This window comes from Sitophilus oryzae, unplaced genomic scaffold (genome assembly GCF_002938485.1).
Source record: "Sitophilus oryzae breed Bouriz unplaced genomic scaffold, Soryzae_2.0 scaffold_1582_pilon_pilon, whole genome shotgun sequence".
Lineage (NCBI taxonomy): Eukaryota > Metazoa > Arthropoda > Insecta > Coleoptera > Curculionidae > Sitophilus > Sitophilus oryzae.
In genome coordinates, this window is record NW_022146261.1 from 2,797,082 (window position 1) to 2,814,346 (window position 17,265).

General features: G+C 32.0%; 1 protein-coding gene across 1 annotated transcript in view; it reads right to left on the reverse strand.

The window, feature by feature from the left end:
• LOC115879647 (polyhomeotic-proximal chromatin protein-like) overlaps positions 1-13,531 on the reverse strand; it is a 70,669-nt gene extending 57,138 nt beyond the window's left edge. The window contains exons 1-2 of the mRNA XM_030896548.1: positions 13,301-13,531; positions 3,279-3,463 (exon numbers count right to left, since the gene is read on the reverse strand). Of these exons, the coding sequence (XP_030752408.1) occupies positions 3,279-3,463; positions 13,301-13,434 (319 nt within the window). The 5' untranslated portion in view covers positions 13,435-13,531. The remainder of the gene's footprint in view (positions 1-3,278; positions 3,464-13,300) is intronic.
• Between the last annotated feature and the right edge of the window lie 3,734 nt (positions 13,532-17,265).

Consider the following 17,265-nt stretch of genomic DNA (forward strand, 5'->3'; position numbering starts at 1 on the left):
GAAAAGATTCTTTAATAAACCTGCATTAAATCAAATTAACATAGGTAGGTGTAACTTTTTTTGAATATTAATTATCAGCAATTAACATTATCGTAAATTATAAATAATGTACCAACATATCGAAATAATAATTTCTTTGTTATACGGTTTAGAATTCTTAAAATAACAGGCAAAAATAATCCACAATTTACAATAAAATAAAAGTTTCGTTTAAATTTATTAATCAGCTGATCACTATTAAAGTTCGCAGAAACCCGGGCTATATTATTACATTACTCTGAGGAAAATAACGAAAATAATCGATATTTCTGACTCCGCCCCGAAAGGTTCACGATTTGTCCTCCAGTTGGCAGCACATTTTGTCTAGTCGGTTGGGCAACTTTAAGAATATATAAACAAGGGTAGTATCAATTCGTGTAAATAGGTGTTATTTTCAAAATAATACAAAGTTCAAATAAGGTTTAAGTGTGAGTATCATTATAGGTAGACTTTGCTCGTTCTTTTAGTTTTTTTTAAATAATGCCATTAATTACCTATATTAATCATGTGTGTTATTTTAACTAGTGAAAACAATCAATATATCCGTATTAGTTTTATTTGCAACCACTTTAGGAATATACAGGGTGTTATAAATTCGAGGTACGAGCATTGGTATCTCGGTAACCGTAATAGATACGGACATGGTTAAATTGGGGCAAAGTTGCATATTGGGATGTTGATTTTTTGAAAATCAATTTTATTTTTTCCTGTCGTTACATTTTAGAAACTAATTGCCCATTCTCATAGTCACTTTATTAGGGCTATCTGACTGTATTTTTAGATTTTCAAATTAGCTCATAATTTGTGAGATACAGAGGCCGACTTATTTTTTTTAAAATACGGACCTGCATTTTTATTTCACGTTTTGAAAAAACTCGCTTTCCTGAATACAATGATATGGCCACACTTTATACTTTTTTTTGTTTTGGATACCTTAACAGCAACAAAACTATTTAATTAGTATTTAAAATAATTTCAAGTCCGACTTTGGTTTCTTAAATTCTTTAATCTGATTATATTTATTGCAACAATATTGATCAGCGCTAATTAACATTGAATAAGGAAGATCGAGCCAATTGGAAGATTCAAATAAATAATATCCAGGGCAGAAATTTAAAGATATTATTTTTAACTTTTTTTATTGTTTTATTTTTTTAGAAGGAGATACTAAAAAGCCAAATATTGGCTAAAAATTTCTTAAAAAATCATCGGCCCACTAGAACAAAATATATTAAAGTTATATAAATACATCAATATTTTAAGGTGCCGGTTTCTCGTGCCGGTGAGTGTAGTTTTGATTTCAGAACAGTTCTTGTATTTGAAATAATTTTTTTAAGAAAGGTCGAAAAAAATATATTTTTTATTTATTTATTAATATCTCTGAAACTATCGAAATATATTTAATCATATATCTAAGGATTATGTAAAGTGGTCTGAAAGGAAGTCAAAAATGCAATAAAATACTGGGTGATCCATAAAAAAATCATACCAATCCACTCACACTATTTTGGGCCACCCTGTAGAAATTAAAATAGTTTCCTGAAATACATCCAGTACATACTTTAGGCACGGCATATAAATCACACGGCAGGCTAACTCTCTTTGGCGGGAACGCTACGCGCATACCGTCGCGCACGCCGCCATTAGGGTTTCCATCAACAGAAAGTAACCAGTGTCGTAGTTTCTTTCATCGACTGCGCACACTTTCGGCTGATTCGAGTCAGTAGCGTACGGATTAATTTATTTTGTTTATTTCTTGAGTTATATTTTATAGTTGTTGTTTTATTTTTGTTTATTGTGTTATATATTTGGTTTTTCTAGTTTGTTTTCGTTTCTTGTGTTATATAATTTATTTTTGTTTTTCTGAACATTTTTAAATCGTTAATTTTTACGTGTTTTTAAAATGCCTGGGCGAAGTTGTGCAGCAAAAAACTGCCCGAGTAGAGGACTAAACTGCAATAAAAGTTTCTTTCTGTTTCCTAGAGATCCGATTAGGTATGTATATACATATGTGATTAATTATTTTAACATATTTTAGTTGTGAAAAAAAACAGTCGTATACATATTAGGACATTCAGCTAAATAGGAAGATCTAATTAAAAATCTTAACAAACTTTAATATTAGTAAGATTTAATGTTAAATATTTAGTAAAATAAAATTTAATGTTGTATCTAGAATCTAGACATTAAAAATTAAATTTAAAAATCATTATATTATTCATTTAAATATAATTATAAAAATAAATAAAATGAGTATATCGAAAATAAGTTAACAATACATTTTTAGGGCAAGAACATGGGCAATTGCAGCTAATGGAGAAGACTTGATTGAAGATATAAATAAGGCCCACAAGTACAGGTTGTGTTCTGTTCACTTTGAATTTAAAATGTTTACCAATTCACTTTCTAGCCGTATAAAATACAATGCGGTACCTACTTTGTTTCCTGCCATGAAAAAAATAGAAGTTTCTCAAAAAAAAATTGTGGATTTATTAATTTGTGAAATTTGAATATTAATAAAATTTGCTACGCCCATTGATGGGCATAATTTGTACGTAGCCTCTTTATATTGTTCAATAAATATTTTATTGGTATTTTTTTAATTCTTGTTTGTAACTCCTGGCATGTTTTTGTTAGTTGCATGTTTTTAATTTTAATTGTCTATTCTCTACAGTGAAATATTTAATTGATTTTTTCATTTTTACTTTTCGAGAAGTATGCGCGGTTAACGATTCATTTGTTTGGACAAAAGTATTGTAAATAAAATTCAGTTTCAGTCAATTACAGTATTTTTTTAATACGACCCTGTCGTATTTTCTGAGAAATTTTTTAATACGTTTTAATCCGGCCCTGACTAGGAAACCATAATGGCGCCGACAAGGTCAAATTTTATAGAAATTTTAAACAATGGAATCTGAGTAGAGTTGGCGTGCCGATTGTTTTATGTGCCGTGCTTTAGGTCTGCACTTAAATAAAATTCTCAAGTGTTTTTATTCTAGGAGTTGCCCGACGCACTATACTATTGCCGGACCCTGTATAAAGTGTGCTCAAAAAATGTCATTCTGTAACCTAATTAAAAGTTTAAAGTAATTTAAAGTTGCTTCGCCAATTACGTTCAATTCCTAACCTTGTTGGGAATGCTGGGATTAGGAGTTTCAACAGAGCACTTATTATTAGACACCTATTACATCACTAATTAATTCTAATCTGTAGCACACTTTTAATTAAAGAAAACTCACCTTGTTGATTAGTGTTATCGGTGTTTTGAGTAGACGATGGTTCTTGATTGTTCAGCTGATCTTCTTGGCCACTATTATTGGCTAATTTTTGCTGCTTGGGAGGTGTATTGGTGGTATCTTTTAAAGGCTGTTTTTGACTATCTGCCTGCTGAAGGTTGTCGTGTTGTGTGTTGAAGTGTTGTGATCTGGAATTAAGAACATATAGTTTATAACAATGTAAAACTTTAAATATAGCCCAGTCAATCTAGATAGAGGTTGAGGTGGAAAAAATTAGTAACCAACCAGTTTCAGCGGGAATGTATTGATAATGATCTCCTATTCAACCCCCCAAAAGTCCCATTCGGTTCTAGTGAGGGAAGTTTGAAAAAACGGTCGCCATCTTGCATTTTTTTGGTTTTTTTTCAAATATCTCCGTCTGTACAGTACGTCTGCTGGATCTGTGTCTGTGAAAGGAATGCGGACAATAAACATTTAAATAAACAGCAATATATTTTATTCGTCGACTTGACGAGTACGTCACCGCAAATCGCTCCGCCCACTCATTTTATTGGCTACTTGCAAATTTGTCGAATTTTTATTGATGGGACGCGTCGTCTAATTTTTTACGAAAAACATCGAGAGAATATCATTTCCCCTCTCACGGATACCTCGTAGCTACAGAACGGACAGACGTACTGTATAAGTTTTTTTCGAAAAAACTAAAGAAATGGTTTTTGTAGAGAATTAAATTTTAAATTTTTATCTCTTATCATTTTTTCTATAAAGTAAATATTAACGGAAATAGAGCTATATTTTAGGTTATCTATTACAGCTTTTCCTTTTCCTCCACTTTTATTAAAAGTAATTTTTATTTAAAGTGTATTTTCAATAAAGACAAATCAAGTATAAATTTAAGCATTAAAAAATAAAAAATTAGAATTGTTTAAAAAAATTATGTTGTAGTATAATACATACAATAAAATTTGCTATGACGTCGTCATGAGTGTCATTTTCGTCCTCAACTAAAAAAGAAAAGTTTCTGTAATTGATTTCATAACACTGATCACACTTTGAAAATCATTTTAGACTCTATTCTTCATCAGCATTTAGAATCTCTTTGTAAGTGCAAAAAATTAATTTTAGCTCATCAGCAGGCATCAAAACATCTATTGATTGGATAGATACGTTGGACCTATCCATCCATCAAAATCTGCAAAAGATTTAGCTAGTTACCAATCCATTCTTGAATCCAAAAACACAATGTATCACATTTGCAATAATTCCCTGCATCTTTACCGTTAGCTGAAAGCATGTTCTGAATAGATTGAGGGAAAGCATGTTCTGAGTAGATTGGGAGTTGAGCAGGGTCCTCAGTTGAAGGCTAAGTAGCTAAATTATAGATAGACTTAAGGACATGTCTTGATGCAACTCTATTATATAGAGTGTATCTCAGAGGATTAATACCTTTACATGGCTTGAGAAGTAATAAAAGACAAAATGGGACATTATGAAAAACACATATTATTTATAGGTACATGCCATATCGAGCTGTGGTACTACATCCGCCAAGTCAAGCACAGCCGTACCATCCTTTTCTCGGCGGTATTAGCGGCACTTTTGACCACCCTCTAACTTCGTTGTGTATAAAGCAAGAATATTTTTTTCACTACACATGAGGATATACCGGGTGCGTCTCAAAAGTGGCTCACCCCTATAACTTTTTTATTTTTTCAGATAAAACAACGAGATTTGGTATGTTAGTATGTGACATAAATTAGGGTTGATTTGACATATTCAATTGTTTTTGGTCACTTCCGATTTCATCGGAAATGGCTACAACTTTTGATTTTTAAATGGCACTCTCGGTATTTTTTTACTTTGTTCGATAGAAAATGACACTCTGAATAGAATGACATATCATATGTCAACTTTTGACATTTTCGAATATGGTTTATTTCAAATTATAACATGCGGTTCATAAAGAAAATTTAATTCGAAATGCCAAGTGTGTGGTTACAAATTATTCGTAAAAAAAAGCTTTTTCCAAATATGCTAATGAGCCACCCTCGTTCCATTTAAAAAAATTGAGATATGATAAAAAATACGATTTGGGCATCTTTTAACCGGCCAGGATAAGATACTAAAAACATTAAACGATCAAATCTATTTTTCCAAGGCTCCTTCATTAAAAATTAGTGTTTTTAACACAGCCATGGCACTCTAGATTGAAATTTAAAATATAATTTGTTTTTGAGCGAATATGTCAAAAGTTGACATGTGACATACCATTCGATTCAGAGTGTCATTTTCTATAGAATAAAGTAAAAAAATACCGCGGGTGCCATTTAAAAATCAAAAGTTGTAGTCATTTCCGGTGAAACAGGAAGTGACCGAAAACAATTAAATACGCCAATCAATCATAATTAATGTCATATATATACTAACATACCAAATCTCGTTTTCTTATCTGAAAAAATAAAAAAGTTATAGGGGGTGAGCCACTTTTGAGACGCACCCGGTATACTTTAGTTGACTAGATTACCAAAATATCTAGTAATTATACCTCATAGTTTATGAATTATCGCTTGTAAAATTTCTTTAATTTCGACATTGACTCACTGACACATCATCAAAATTCTAAGGTACTTCTAGATTCTAGATGTGTCTTCTTCAAATTTTGAATTTTAGGTAGTTTTAAGCTTATAACCAAAGAAAAAACAGGAAAAATCTCGAAATATCTTTATGGATTAAAAGCTAGGTGTCTAGCCGCTACCGTTAACTGACTTTCTAGTCGAGAAAAATGTAGAAAACTAGAATTAATCGAAGCGGTCTTTTCTTCTGATTTTATTTGTATATGAATGTAACAACAATAACTCAAGGATTATGAATTAGTGCCAATCAAACTTCTGTGACTTTGACAGTGACTCATTAAATTCTATGTTTTTGATGGGATCCTTTTTATTTAAAATAAAAAATATGTGCCTATTGCCTATCGATACTGAAAAAAGATAACACTCTCTGTCGAACCCTTGACGAATCTTTAGAAAATAATGCTGCCGAAGACATGTTTCGGTCAGAATGAAATTGTATTTTAAAACTGTAACAAGCCATAAAAAGTATTAATCATTTGAGATACACTCTATATAATGCAAGAATTGCCAAGATCAACCATTAAAGTCTATCTTGCGCAACTATATCTACTCACGACATACTTTCAGTTAACGGTAAAGATACAATGAAATAATGGAAATGTGATAAGTTGTGCTTTTTAGATCCATGAATGGACTGGTAACAAGTTAGATCCTTTGCAGTATGGGTGGAAGGTCCAAAAGATCTATCCAATCAACAGATGTTGCACCTGCTGACCAACTAAAAGTATTTTTTGCACTGCAAAGAGATTCTGCATGTGCTCTAAATGGTGTTGAAGAAAACTCAAAGGGTCTCAAATGTTCTTCGAAGTGTGGTCAGTTGCAGAAATTTATGTTTTTTAGTTGAGAACGAAAATGACGCTCATGATGACAGATACATTTATTGTATGTATAAGAACATGTTTTTTAAATAACCCCCATTTTTTATTTTTTATACCTAAATTGATAAATTTATACTTGGTTTGTCTTGATTAACAATATACTCTTAATGTAAATATCTATTATAGTTGATTATAAAAGGTAGAAAATCTCTAATAAACAATTTAAAACATAGCTCTATCTTCATTAATATTTACTTTAGAGGAAAGGATAAAATTTAGGATAAAATGTTTCAAATTTAATTCTCTACAAAAACCGCCTCTTTAGTTTTTTTCTAAAAAACTTATACAAACGGAGATATTAAATAAAAATCCAAGACGGCGGCCGTTTTTTCAAACTTCTCGCACTGGGACCGAATTGGATTTTTGAGGGGTTAAATAGGAGATCATTATCTACACATTCCCGCTGATATTAGTTGGTTACTAATTTTTTCCACACCTTTACATATACTACTCGGCTACGATGACTGTACTAATATCACATATTTGATAATTTATATGTAGAAACCTTTATCCTTTCGTGTTTTACATACATTATGTACCTACCGGATGGCCAACTAAGAATGGACGCCGGCTGTATCTCAGAAACTACTTATCTTATAACTTTGGGAAAAAAAACTCTAATAAGTAAATCGACTAAGAGAAATCGCTGGAAATTATTTTCAAGTTCGAAAAATGCCCGCTAGGGGGCGTTTCTCTGATATCCAATTAGAAAACAGGGTTTTTCTCAAAAATATGCAGATGAACAGGTATTTTAAATATTACTATTGTAATTATCGATAAATTTGTAATTTTTTCGATAGTATTTTGCTTTATCTCATAAAATAAAGTGGTGGGGGAAGGTTAAACTGGCTTTTATTAAAATAAGGATAATTCTGGTTTAGGTTAGCCGATTTAAACAAACTAGGGCTAGTTTAAATGAGCTTTTCTTCTCTAATGATTTTTTTTCGTGGTAGCGGTGGTAGCTAGAGGGCGCTGTTTGACGCTGTCTGAAAAATTAAATAGGAGGCTATATTTTTCTTTACACAGTTAAATAGAGCACAAAGTTTCCAAAATATTAGCGCACATTGCAACTTTCTATCTTCTCTCTAACGGGAGATATTATGAAAATAAATCATATTAGGCTGTCGCCTAGTATTATAAGGTGTAAATATTATAGTAGTAGGCTAGGAAACAAAAAGAGGTAAACTGGTTACATCAAAATATCAAAACATATATTTTAATTTCATTTTAATACCATTTAATTGTTATTTATCCATGTTCGTTCTTGATTCGATCCCATAAATTAAAACCCAGGCAAATTGAATCCGATGACCTAGCTGGGCATGGAAATATGCCACTCCAGCGTCTCTATCTCTATAAGTGGTATCCAAGAAGCCCCACACATTCATAGCAAAATAAGCGGCACAACTACACCAACTACGAGTACATTCATGCTGATGAAATTGCAACAAATGCAATTTCATCATAATGGATCCCCTAACAAGTTGGCAATTTATCTCTTAAAAATTATGTATAGTTCATTTCATTCAGATAATTAAAAAAGTCCAATCATTCGCCATTCTAGAATTCCTGCCTAAACATTTACCTTGGTGGTGAACTACTTGCATCAAGGGTAGATTTGGACCAGTAGTGCATATTAAGATTCGCACCTGTGTTATATGAAAAGTGACCCAAACGACATAAACTTAATAATATAATAATAAATAACACAAACAACAGATAAAACACGAAAACAAGTGAAATCAAGGACGAACTAGGATTAATAACTAAATGACGGTACATGAAATAGACCCCTAGTTTTCGGTTATACGAAATTCGGCCGTTTTCCGTTAAAAACAATATGGCAGCAGAAAATTTCTAGAAATAAAATTACTGATTGTCCGACATTCGGGCATTTTAATCTGAGAACTACCTACGTATAATTAGGTAACCAAGAAATTCCTGAAAATTATATGGATGGACCAATGACTAAAGAATAGAAGGACATGTAACGCCCCTATACGGGCTGCAGCAGAATTTGTGACTTTTTTTTTTGTTTTGGTGGCAAACAATGAGTCATCATTTGGTCACCAGCGACAATTTTAGCGATTTTTAATAGTTTGTGTGTAGTAAACTTTGTATAAACTTTATTACAATGGTGATTAGTTGTTCAGCTTTCAAGTGTAAAAGCAGCAACGATAAGAAAGAGCCAGGAGTTACGTTTCATAGGTAAATAAACAGTCCACTCCAACTTTTTAGCGTTTTCTTATTGAATTCGATAATTATTCTTCAATTTCAATTAACATCTATATATACTTGATATGTGCTATACGTCGATACTAGTTTTGTACCTTTTGTTAACATTTTAATACGTTTTTTTCGTAATTAATTAGGATGATACACCATAGGCGTAGTCAAAACAATTATCAAAAAATATAAATATTGCTTCAAACAGCTAGGTTAAGAAAAATATGTGCCACGGCACTGTTTGGTGTCATCGTCAGAATTTGCTCTCGGGTGTTATTTGTCCTTGGATTCTTTAGTCATTGGGATGGACGATGTTACATAAACACGTTTAAAAATTTATGATGTCATTTTTTTTTGAAACGCCCGAAATTCGGATGCATGAAAACTGAACTTAAACGTTTTGATATTTTGACGTATAATACTACTATAATTTTTAGATCTTATAATACTATAGGCGACAGCCTAATATGATTTATTTTCTTAATATCTCTCGTTAGAGAGAAGATAGAAAGTTGTGGTTTAGCGATAGTATATTCCAAAATACATTATTAGTATGTTAAGTATATTTTGTGCTCCATTTAACGGTGGAAAGAAAAATATAGCCTCCTATTTAAATTTTTTATGCAAAAGCGCAATACTCCGTTATGAAGTCAAACAGCGCCCTCTAGCTACCACAAAAAAAATGATGGAAGCAAAATTTATACTGGAGATCATTAAGGAAGAAAAGCTCTTTTAAACGAGCCCTATCAGCCCGAGTTTGTTTAAATCGGCTAACCCAAACCAGAGTTATCCTTATTTTAATAAAAGCAAGTTTAACCTTCCCCCACCACTTTATTTTATGAGATAGAGCAATATTCTCTATATCTAAAAAAATACAAAGTTCTCGATGATTACAATAGTAATATTTAAAATACCTGTTCACCTGCATATTTTTGAGAAAACCCCTATTTTATGATTGGCTATCATAGAAACGCCCCCTAGGGGACATTTTTCAAATTTGAAAATAATTTTCAGCGATTTCTCTTGGTCGATTTACTTATTAGAATTTTTTTTCCGAAGTTATAGGATAAGTAGTTTCTGAGATACAGCCGGCGTCCATTCTTAGTTGGCCACCCGGTACATTTAACAGTTATTTCCAACTAGTATATTTAATGGTCTATTTATTAATAGGCATAGTGTAAATATCTGGACCGAGGGGTGTCTCACTATTGGAATTACATGTACATTTTCTTGGCAGTCGCTGGCAGTCATTGGCAGTCTTATGGCAGTCGCCTATAATAATTACATGGAAGTCATAGGCAGTCTTCTTCATAGTCATTGGCAGTCGCTTAGCAGTGGAAGGATATTTTGGCAGTACGTGTACATTTTTTACCCGAGTGAGACACCCCTCGATCTGGACACAGGGTGGAAATGAATAAGTATTGAGGCGATTGCTTGTTAAAAAATAAATTTTTCGTGTCGCTTCCCTGATCATCCGGGGACACGGCAGTCCCCCCAGTCGGCAGTCAGCCAAGTCGAGCACAGCCGTACCATCCTTTACTCGAAGGTATTAGCGGCACTTTTAACTACCCTGTAACTTCGTAGTGGATAAAGCAAGAATAATTTTAACTAAACATGAGAATGAGGATATACTCTACTATAGCTGGCTATTTTGCCAAAATATCTAGTAATTATATCTCGTAGTTTATGAATTATCGCATATTTCGTTAATTTGGTCACTGACACATCATCAAGAGTTTAAGATACTCGTAGAAGTGTCACAAAGTTCAAATTTTGAATTTTAGATAGCATTAAGCTTATAATGGAAGGAAAAAATTAAAATCTCGAAACATCCTTATGGATTAAAAGTTGGCTCTCTAACCGCTGCCGGTAACTGACTTTTCGGCGATGGGAATGGGAGAACTGGTGATAGGATTATTTGAATATTTGGATTTCTATATAAAGGCACCTGCTCTATCTATCTAAAATATTATCAGCGTTACTATTACCAAATCATCTGAAAAATGGTAGCATCTTTGTTATTTTAAATGGAACGCCCAGTTTATTATTATATTTTTCGGAAATTACTTTCATATCTCCTAATTTTTCTATTATACTTGTCTCTTAAAGTTTTCGACATAAAAAAAAGAATATGTGTAAAATTATATATTTTATTCTTATATCTATAGAAGTATCTATAGAACCATAACCAACATGAGATACAGGCCAGAGACATCGATTTGTGACGTCACCGCAATAGTCGGGCTTTTGAATTGTGCCATATGGTACTGCATATAGTTTTTGCGTAAATAATAGTATTTATTGATAGTTTTGCCAGATATAAATATGAAAAATATTATACACAAAGGTATTAAAAAATAACATTAACTTTTTATCGCGTTAAAACACGAATATTAATATGAAATAAACAACAGCATAAGATGAACAGAATAAAATCCAGATAATAAAAAGCATGTCTTAAAATTGCGTTAGCGAGTATTTAGCAGCTAGTAATAATATACCTTGTGATAAAGTTTCCAAATATGAAAAAAATTGAAAACTATACTTTATCGACAGGTTAAGAAAATGTATTGTATATGATAAGGGCAGAATACATTTTAAAGTTTAATTAAAAATAATTGTAAAAATTTGCCTAACATATTTAAAAAATGTGGATATCAGGTAGAATTAACTATTATCATTAAGTAATTTGTAGTTCGATGTTCAAGTAACCATTTCCATAAATCGTAAATAAAAAGATAAAGATATTTTTTATATGAAATACTGAAATAAAGTACAATTCATTTAATTTCTTTAAAATATATTGCCATTTCATAATAATAATAATAATTTTCAATATTTATTTCATCCTGAATTTCCAAATCTTGTTTTCTTTCATCGGGCTGTTTTCTCTTTATGGGAACATGCACAGTCATATAAGAGGGTTGATTTCGAAAAATTGTAGGCACTGCATACAGCATCTTCTGTAGGTTTTGGACGTGACTTAGTTACAGTTAATATTGTTGGAAAAGAGAATGTAGGCAGATCCTGAGTACTTATTATAATTGCTGCTACAAGGCACAGGCACAGAACAATGTCGCGGCATTTTTTATTTCACAAAGTAAAAATATAGAAACGACAACTGTTTTACCTAAAAATACACGTCAGTTACGTCATAGATAAATGAAACCAGTTTAGATTGGAAAGTGCCCATAAGGACAATGTAAACATTATTTGGCGCTATTCTTGCAACGGTCGCGACCCAAAACTTTTGAAAATTTCGGAGTGGTTCGGCTTTTTCCGGAATTATATCGCCAAATATTGTTTATTCAAATTTATTATTATTTTCGTTTAATTTTATAAATAAAATACAGTATGTTGCATACAAGAAACTTTATTTTATATAAGGACGCATGTATGAAATACCTATGAAACATTGGAAACCGACGTTATGCCACGATCCACGATGGTTTTTGCAGTTCACAGTTCACAGCACAGCTTTTTAAGTTTTTAATGCCACTTTTTCACAATTATCACCAGTTGGAGTAAATAAAACTTGAATTGAACTCACAAGATAACAATAATTACTTTGAAAATGGACGCTATAAACACTTTTCGGAATTAATTTAATGAGAGCGGTTTAGATTTTGAAAGATTATTATGATTTTTGAAGATTCTGACTTTGACAAGAGAAAATTATTTCTGTTTTTGTTTGCCGTTGTTCTTAGCGACCGCTATAGCAGCGCCAGATCGCGTATAACGGTCGCGACCCAAAATAATTTCGCGACCCAAAATTTTTACGGACTTTCCAATCTAAACTTGTTGCATTTATCTATGAGTTACGTTTGGTTAACGTCAGTTACGTTTTTTATATAAATTCCCCAACTTTTTCCTAGTCCGGACACACAGCCGGCATCGCCGGTGTTACTATAATTTTTACCGAAAGTATGTTTTTTTTCGAGGGTACGATGTTATGAATCGGATCTAGATAGTTCACTATTCACTCAAAATTATTTAGTATAATTTTATTAGCATAGAAACGCTTAAAAAACACAGATTTGTTGCGAAACTAATGAAAACAATTGGTTTGTTTACGACTACTAATTCTCGACCACTTCGGTAGAACTGTCAAAACAGTCAGGCCTTGAATATGACGTTAGCCACGATAGAACTTATTTAATCTGTAACATAGTGTGATATTTGCAGTAGGTTAAATGGTTTCTGTAGCTTGTTAGCCATATGGATAAAACATTCTATAAATATTGAAAATGCACATGCAAAATTATATGTTATGGAAATATAAACGTACTTTACACAACACCGAGTCTGCTTTTTCAACTGCCTTTCCTTTAACTTCTGATATTCTCTAATCGTCTTCACATCGATTGGTTTTTTGTACCTTACTCTGAACAGACCTTTGGGTGGTTCCCGACGCATCGTCATGATTCAAACGATCGTTCACATTTGTACCCACTTTAACTTTAGTTATTTGCTTTACAGTTCTTTGTTTTTCTTTTAATGTTCACATAAACTAGACACTCACAACACTGTCATCAGACTACCTATGTACCCAGTCAAGGTTTTTTATTAACTTCATTTTTTTTTAATGCAATATAACCAGTAAAAATAGTAAGCATAGTAGGTATAAATATTTCTTTATAAAGGTTTTTATTAATGTTCAAAAAACGATATTTTTGATTTCGGTTTTCTATAAACTATACAGGGTAAGTCAACGATAGAATAAAGTTTATTATCTATCTAGTTTGTTTACAGTATTACAAAAAAAATTAAATAGAAAAATTTTAAGAAATGTTTAAAAATTATTTTTGAGTATACAGAGCGCTTTAAAAAAAATGTTGCGGATATAACGTTTTTAAAATATGGTCCCTCTTTTATATTAGATTTTGATTCTGCGGAAAATAAAATATCTAACTTTTTAATATAATTTTATACACCTACTTAAAACTAGTAATTTTCATAATAGGTACATATTTCAATATTTTTAATAAAATATTAGATTTCAGTATAGTAAAAAGTTGTTAATGGCGGTATTGTTTCAGATTTAGATCTATTTTTTATACATACCTACTACTTGGCCTCTTTCTGCCAAGAGCAATTTTTTTTTAAATTTTGATTAATTTTTTTAGGAAAATTCATTACTTAACCTTTGCTCTAAATCTACTATAGATCCTTACTAAAACTAAGTTTTGTTTTTAACTTGTGTAACTGGCATGACAATGTTAGAGCATTACCACTTTTTGTTATGACAAGTAGTATGTTATAGCAAAGTTCCTTTAAAATATGAGTAAATACATACAGTACGTCTGTCCGTTCTGTAGCCACGGGGTATCCGTGAGAGGGGAAACGATATTCTCTCCATGTTTTTCGTAAAAAATTAGACGACGCGTCCCATCAATAAAAATTCGACAAATTTGCAAGTAGCCAATAAAATGAGTGGGCGGAGCGATTTGCGGTGACGTACTCGTCAAGTCGACGTATAAAATATATTGCTGTTTATTTAAATGTTTTTTGTCCGCATTCCTTTCATAGACACAGATCCAGCAGACGAACTGTACTTATACGAGATAGTATAAACTTTTGGTTAAACAGATCAGAAAGAATAATAATATATAAGGTAAACCGTTTACAAACCTGCATGACATTGATAAAATAAAAAATAGGGTACCTATTACCTATTACATTTAAAACACATATGTTATATCCGCCATACCTACTTTTTTGTCGCACCTTGTAAATTCAAAAATAATTTTAAATTGTGTATTTTAACATACCCTAAAACATTTTTATTTAACAATTTTTCATAATTTTCAAACTCAATGAAACAACGAACTTTATCGTTGACTTACCCTGTATACACGTTTTCTAAAATGCAATTCACAAAATGATGTTGAAGAAATACGAGTAACCTCAAACGCACGAGAAACTATTCGAAATATGGTAGGCAAGACGTTTACGGCTACCTCGAGAACCTTAAACTAAAAGCATAATATGGAACCTAAAATTTCGGAGGGTCTTCTCCGAAATAATGAACCATAAATATTGACCTGACATTTGGTAGAAAGATGGTCGACAATCTATGAAGCTTTTGTTCGACCCGAAAAGCGGTGGTCGGTATGGGAGGGTGGAATGCGAAGGTCGGCTATTTCTATTTCACAGTTAGCTGAAGCAGTAACAACCTTTCTTTCCATAAAGAATATTTTAAAACTTCAAAAATTTATATTAAAGCTTCATTCAGACCCTCGCAATTAGTGGTTTCATTACACTTTAAGCTTCATTCAGAACCTTGCAATCAGTGCAATAAATTAGTTGTTTTAATTAGTATACTTTATACAATTTATTTTATACTTTTTAGTATAAAGAGTAATAATACGTGACGATCGTGTATGGACCCTATATTCACTCTGGTCCATATAAATGAAAAAAAAGTGGCAACCAATAGAGAGGTACATCTGCTCTTTGTCGACCTCACAAAAGCGTATGACACCGTTCCGTTCCAAAAGCTCTAGAAAGTTCTTGAAAAATCCTCTATAAACAACACAGCGATAGAAGCAGTTAAACAGCTATATAATGAGGCAACATCAAGAATAAAACTTTGTACCGCGCTATCTATAGGTTTTCCTGGGGACAAGGGTGCTACCTATCCCCGATGTTATTTAAGATCTATCTGAATGAAGCCCTAAAAAATGGAGAAGATCGTGCAGAGGAATGGGAATACCACTTAACGACGAAACAACTCTATACAACCTTCATTTCGCAGATGATCAGTGGTAGTGGCTCAAGAGAAGGAAGACCTACAATTTATGACAACAAGACTTTTAAACGAGTATGAAAAGTGGGGGTTGTCGGTAAATACGTCGAAGACGAAGTACTTGTGTATAGGCCAAGCAGCAGAAACTTTACATCTGGATAGGGTCATGCAGTAAATACACCTATCTTGGAACTCAGATAGATTATACCGGGCGTCCACAATACTGAAAGGTAAAAAAGTCATCGGGTGCCTAAATTCAGTATTATGGTCCAAACACATCTCATATGAGAAAAAACATACTATTTATAATTCCATCTTTAAAAATATAGTTTTATATGGATATGAAACATGACAGCTCACTAATAGAATGGAACAAAGACTATTAGCACTCGAGATGGACTTCTGGCGAAGATCTGCGGGAGTATCAAGAATGGAAAGAATACTGAATAAAAAGATAAGGGAAAGTATGCATATCCAGCACACCATAAGATGAAATAGAGACAAGACAGCTGGTATGGTATGGGCGCGTGTAGAAAGAATGAGTGAGGACCGAATACCGAAGAAAGTCTTGAAATGAATACCATCAGAAAGGAGAAAAAAGGGAAGGCCAAAAGCAAAGTGGATCGGAGGAATACATAAAGCTATGTCGGAGAGAAACCTTCATCCAGGGGATTGGGAGAATATGAAAGACTGGCAACTGGGTACCGGAAGACGTAGGACGCTATCAACCCGGTTTAATATATATTGTATATATACTTTTTAGTTTACGATCATTCACAATGTCTCAAAACACAATTAACATTAATAGAATATAAATAAATAAATAACACGAATTTTGACGTTCTGAGTGCTGACATTGAAATTAAAGGAACAAACTTCACCGCTAATTAAAACCACTAATTTATTGCACTAATTTCGAAATGTCTAAAAAACACAATTAAAATTAATAGAATATCCTAGCCCTAGAGCTGCAACAAGTCAGTTTTAAAAAGACTTAAGTCTTAAGTCATTTCCAAAATCAAAATAATTTAAGCCTGAAGTCAATTTCAATATAAAGTTCAAATGACTTAAGTTTTAAGTCTTTGACTTAAGTCATTTTCTTTCATGCGTCATTTTTGTAAAGACTTAAATCAATATAACCTTATTTAAGTCTTTTTTTACTTAAATCATGATAATCTGCAAGTTAAGTCAGTAAAATTACTTAAATCAATATAATTTCCCTCAAGTCAACCAGAATTCAATTTAAATACCTATTTTTTAAATAATAATATAAATTTTTACCCATGTCAACCATGTATCAATTTTTTTTTATTATCTCTATTAATTTATTGTAGATACAGATTAGAATAAAATATTTCAAAATACAAAATATACTTAGATCCATTTTATCACAAACTAAACCAATGAATACAGAACACCAAACAAAAAATTGGTGAAACATCTAGACCCTTAAATGTTAGAATTAAAGAACATAAAAATTATTTAAGAAAGGGAGATTTTCACAA